Source organism: Marmota marmota, unplaced genomic scaffold (genome assembly GCF_001458135.2).
Source record: "Marmota marmota marmota unplaced genomic scaffold, marMar, whole genome shotgun sequence".
Classification (NCBI taxonomy): domain Eukaryota; kingdom Metazoa; phylum Chordata; class Mammalia; order Rodentia; family Sciuridae; genus Marmota; species Marmota marmota.
Window position 1 is genome coordinate 80,712,532 of NW_026000026.1, and position 5,654 is coordinate 80,718,185.

At 53.5% G+C, this 5,654-nt stretch overlaps 1 protein-coding gene across 2 annotated transcripts in view; it reads left to right on the forward strand.

Annotated features, from left to right (window-relative positions):
* The first annotated feature begins 5,363 nt into the window (after positions 1–5,363).
* Slc6a7 (solute carrier family 6 member 7) overlaps positions 5,364–5,654 on the forward strand; it is a 19,279-nt gene continuing 18,988 nt past the window's right edge. Inside the window, exon 1 of one of the 2 annotated variants that reach the window (XM_015486161.2) lies at positions 5,364–5,638. In XM_015486161.2, coding sequence (XP_015341647.1) covers positions 5,606–5,638 — 33 coding nt within the window. In that variant the 5' untranslated portion in view covers positions 5,364–5,605. The remainder of the gene's footprint in view (positions 5,639–5,654) is intronic. The other variant, XM_048811795.1, reaches the window with a different exon arrangement.

Here is a 5,654-nt window from a genome sequence, read left to right on the forward strand (position 1 = left end):
AAAGAAAAAACAATTAAGGAATCGTTCTCACCCTTCACTAACAATAGCATATTCCCTTCCCATTCTGCAGGCCTACAACAAGGTCACCTTTAAAATACTCCTAAAAGATCAAAACAGGACACTGTTAGAATAAGTCTATGAGATCACGTAGAACGTCTGTGTGCATCTGTGAGCAGAATCGCCAGACTCAGTCTATCAGTCTATTGAATTTTTAAGCCACTTTCAGTTCAGGTTTTTCTTTCAACCGATGACACTTATTGGGCACCCCATGTGCTGTGGTTGGGCCCCAGAAGCAAATAGTCCTTGCCACCCAGGCGTTCCTGGTCCAGTGGGAAGCCTGCCAGGTACGTGGATGGCGCTATTACAAAAGGATAAGAGTCAATCAGAGCCACGCTCCAGGCATCCCGGGACTCAGAGCATCCAGGGAACAGAGTCAGCTCCTAGCTTATCCTGGAAGGCCTGGGGGGCTTCCTGGAGGAGGCAAGGTTGGAACTGAGACCTGGAGGTCAGGCCAAGAAGGGAAGAATAGTAAAAGTGGGCCTGAGGGATGTGAACTTAGAGTCCAAGTCTTTTTGACTCCAGGGAGAAGCCATTGTTCTTTAGGTCCCTTCCAGAGGTGGGCAGGAGTCTGCTACCTGGGGCTCTCTCCCCAGAGAGCTCTGGTGCCAGCTGCCTGCCCCTCTGTTTACTGTTCTGGGAGGTGGCTAGGCCATAAAAAGTGTGCACAGCCTGCTTGCCATTGCCCTTTGCTCCTGGGGCCCAGGATGACAATGCACAAGGTGGACCTGATCCTGGCACGGGCCCTGCAGAGCAGCAGGTGCTTCTCTTTCTCCTCCTACCGATGGTCTAGGAGAAACCATGGCCCCATCAAAGACAGTAGATGCCTAAGGCATAGGAACCAGATGGCACCAGAGGAGAGGACCAGGGTCCCGAGAAGAAGGGGAGAGAGACAGGTGGAAAGGTAGCTGGCAATGATGAACTTTAGCTTTCTGATCTTTAAATGCCATTCGCTGTGTGACTCTGGGGTAACTGCTTCTCCTCTCTGGACTTCTGTTTCCCCTTGTAAAACTAGGGAGTTTGTCTTCCAGAAATAAGTGACTCTGGTCAAGTAAATTGGGAAAATCCTGCAGATTTCCCCACTCTGGGAGAGCCACACTGATGTCTCCAACAAGACCCCCAGCCCAAAGTTCCCTTGGAATGTCATTAATTCAGTGTTCTGCAGGAAGCCCCTGCTAACTCCTCCCTGCCTCCTACCGAACTCCCCATGCTCTGGAGAATGGGCGCTCTGAACTGGAGGACCATGCAGTCCCTGTGAGGGACGCAGCGTAGAGCAGCAGGTCTTGTGGTCAGATGGCCTGGGTCCCAGAGTGACCTTCCCGTCCGTGCTCCTTGAGGCAGGGTAGTCCGCCACCCTGCCCTCAGCCTCCTCAGGGACCAATGGGAAAGCCGCTGATCTTTGATTGGGTGGAGCACGGGCCCCTGCCTGTGGGCGGTGCTTGTGTTTTAGCCACCTGCTGATGGGGCTGACACCTCCTAGTGTGAAAGGCCTGTGGGCTGATGTTCTAACCATCCCCATCCCCCAGCACCGAGGACAGATGGTGGCTGTGAAGATCTGAGGCAGGACAAGCCTAGCCCCGCCTCAAGAAGACCTCTGCCTGGCAGGAGGCCAGTGGCCAGGCCTGGCAGGTGGGGTGAGCTGTGGAAGTTGCTCAGGAGGCTGGGTGGGCCACAGGCTGGGTTGGTGTCCCCTGTCCATTGGCGTTTGAGTTCCAAGAAAAAGGAAACTCCCACCTAAGGCGACTTCCAAAGAGTGCCTTGGGCTGCCTTGTACCTGTCAGTTTCCTATCACCTGAAGATTTCCACCAGAGTCCGGGGTGTTGTAACAGCTCAGGAGAAAGACACCCCCCGCCCCAGGTCCCGTCAGACCCTGCAGACACCCCAGGGCTAAGAGATGTTCCAGCTTTCCAATAAGGAAATTGTACATGGTGATTTTATGTCCCCTTCTCGGTGGCAGGCCCCAAGCTGGTACTGGTGACCTGGGATCCAAAAATATACGTGTCTCGGTCTGGCCTGGCAAGGCTCACAGCCTGGTCACAGCCTTTTTTTTTTTTTTTTAATACCTTTATTTATTTATTTAATGTGGTGCTGAGGTTCGAACTCAGTGCCTCACACATGCTAGGCAAGTGCTCTACCACTGAGCCCGCAGCCCCTGGTCACTGCCTTTTACAAGTCAGAATTGGGCATGTCAATACTGTGTTTGGCAGACAATTTGAGGGGTTCACAGACCCCCAACTCCAGGTTGGAACCTTTGCTTGTGGAAGAGCCATTGTCTTCATTGACTGCCAGGAGCATTGAGCAGAGCAGGCCCCAGCTGAGCTCTAGGGGGGACTGAGGGTTGGAAGGGAGTGAAGAGCTCTCCAGCAGCCCTCTGTGCGAGTGTGCGTGTGCGCGCGCACGTCTGTGACTGTGATGGGCAGGGACAGCAGGAACAGGGGCCCAGGAAGACTCAGGATCTCTGAGGAAAGCAGCAGCAGAGAGCCCCACAGGCCTAGCCCCGGGCAGCTGGGGAGGGCAGCCCCATGGTGGGGGGCTGCTCCGGAACCACTTTCTCTGCACCACACCAGATGGACCAGCAGTCTGGAACCTCGTTCTTCACAGTCCCCACTCCTGGTGTAGCAAAACACATGCTCACAGTGATAAAATCTGATCGTTTAGGCGAATTAAAAATGTTTATTTATATGCATTTAAAAATATCTCCCTATATAATAAAGGGAAGTACATTTTCATCTAACACTTTTCTTAAATCAGCTCACATCTTCATTGCACTTCAAGTTGGATGTGAGACCAGGAGAAATACTGAGAGAGGGGGGGGGGAGGGGCCACTGCGTATTTCCTGAGTGCATTCCTAGGTAGTGATTTTGCGCAGTGATACCCCAGCCCACTCTGGCATGGGGGAGGGGAATATTGTGGCAGCAATAGTCAAGTTCCACCAGAGACCGGGATGTTGTAACAGGTCCCGTCAGACCCTGCAGACACCCCAGGGCTAAGAGGTGTTCCAGTTCCAATAAGGAAATTTTACATGGTAATTTGGTCACTAACTCCTGACTACTTGTATGATCATAAAACGGGGACTTCAGTGGGAGGGTGATTGATACAGATAACATCTTTTAAGATGTTTTAGGTGTTGGGGGGAAGGTGGCAGAGAGGTGTGGCCTGGAGGTCTCTTCATTACTGAGGGATTTTGCCAATCTTGCTCCCTCTGACTTGGTTTCCCCTTCTGAGAGGCATGGACCATTTGACCATTTGCATGCCACAGCCCCAGCGACTGTCACCAAAGCTCAATAGTCACCCCATGATGTATTTGTTCAAGGAAGGCTAACTTCAGGGCCCCATTCACCTCTCTTCCCCCCAGTACTGCTCAGAGGGGTCAGAAAGAGGTCAGTTTCCTTGGTTCCCAAGTCAACAGCCTCTGGCTACTCCCCATTCGTAAGGTTCTCTAACCTTGCAAAAGGCCTGGGGAACCCCATTGCCAATGGGAGGGAGACAGGCTCTGCAAGGCTGCTGCTTCTCCTGTAAGAGACTTAGTGACAAGCCCTGGGCCAGGGCCTCCTTGGATTCAGGGGTACCTGACTTTGGCCTATCTCCAGGCATGGACTGTGGCCCTCCTGGCTTTATCTCCAAAGCACAGAGATTCAGTGTTCTCTGTGACCTTGGGCACATGATTTACCTCCTTTGAGTCAGTTTCCTCAAGTATAAAATGAGATGCATGAACCTATCTTCTCAGGCTGTTGGAAAGGATTAAAAATTGGATTTTGGTGCCGAGTATGGTGGGGCATGCCTATAGTCCTGGTGACTCAGAGATCTAAAGCAAGTTCAAGACCAGCCTCACAACTTGGCTGGAAATGTAGCTGAATTATAGAATACCCTGGGATCAATCCCCAGTACCCCATCACCACCAAAAAAAGGATACTTGATGTAAAAGTTCATCATAACGCACACAGTAGGGCCCAATAACTGTTCCTTCTCTTCACACTCATGGCCCCCTAGGCCTCATACAGGTAAGGGGCAGAGGGTAGAGGGGACCCTTTCTCCTGGGTCTGGGGAACCCTGGCCTGCCCTGTGTGGGCCATACTCAAAGGCAAGAGCGGCTGAGCAAGGCCTGGGAGGAGAGGCAGCCTTCACCCAAGCCTGCCAGGACTTGAACCCTGCCCAGCTCCTTTCAAGCCCCAGGTTAAGGGCAGAACCTTATCCTCACCTCTCCCCAGACGCCCACCCCCATGGCTGCAACCATGTGCATGATCAGTGTCTGAACAGGGACACTTTGAAAGCGGTGGGGTCATGGTGTGTAATGTATATGCCGTCCCCTAGCACACCCAGGCTCAGTCCCAGCAAATGGACACATGTGATCTCTCTAGCTAGGAATTTCCCACCCCAGCCACAGGCTCCTAGGATTGCCTGAACATCCTGAGAGGTCAGTCCCCAGCAGGCTGGCAGCTGGCTCATTTTACAAACTCATAACCTTTTTAGGTCATTTATGCAAAGTCATTACCTTCTCAAGGTCATTCCTTGAGTGGCGGAGAACTTGGTGCTGACAACATCATGGCATTTACCTGTCCCTCTTCCTCACTCAAATGTTCCCATTTCATTTTCACCCCAAGGAAAGGCGTACTAAGGACCACCACTGGCCTAGAAGGTCCATGAAGCCTGGCTCTGTCCCTGGTGTCATGCACTAGCTCTGGAACCTTGAGTAGGGACTTAACTCTCTCTTTCAGTTTCCTCATCTGTAAATAGGAGGACTAACACCTGCCTTTCCAGGCTGGGAAAATAAGTCTCTGCCAGGACCTGGCATATTTTAGATGCTCAATAAATATGGACAGATTAGATATTTGGATAAATATCTGCTAATGGTGGATGCCAACAACCCACAGTCAGCCAATACATGTTAACTGAGCACCTACGATGTGCCAGGCCCTGCGCTAGCTGGTTCCCATGTCTGTGAATTCCTCCACTTCTGTAAGGGAAGTGAGATTCTTGTTCCCATTTTCCAGAAGCAGTTGCAACGCAGAGAACTTAAGTAAGTTCCCAAAGCAGATAGGGGAGATGCTGGATCCCAAGACTGGGCTGTCAAGTGTCCCTGCGCATCACCTGCCTCCTTCCTTGCTCAAGGAAGAAAAGGGAGGCCCAGAGAGGGCAGGTCACTCTCTCAAGGTCACACAGGAGACGGTGGTGGCTGAGGCCGAGGGTTTCTCTGGAAACCCCCCCCCCTCCCCACTGGCGCGGGCCCCTCCAATTCACAGCTCTGCGTGCGGGGGCGCCCGCATCCCCCAGCCGCCGTCGGTCGGTCAGCGGGTCTATCTGGGTGTCTCGCCAGCTTCGGGCGCTGCGCAGAGAGAGGCAAGTGGTTCGCAGCGTCCGGCCGAGCGCCCCACACCCGCAGCCGTCAGACGGCAGCGCCTGCGCCGGTGCCGGTGCCCACCCCAGCCGGTGCGCGGGAGCCGCCGGGCAAAGGCGCAGCGGCCGGCGGACAGGTGGACGATTTCGCTGCCTCGCCCGCTGTCTGCACCCTGAGAAGCCAAGCCCGCAAGCCCAGCATCCGCCCTCCGAAATGAAGAAGCTCCAGGGAGCTCACCTCCGCAAGGTACGGGCGCGAGGGC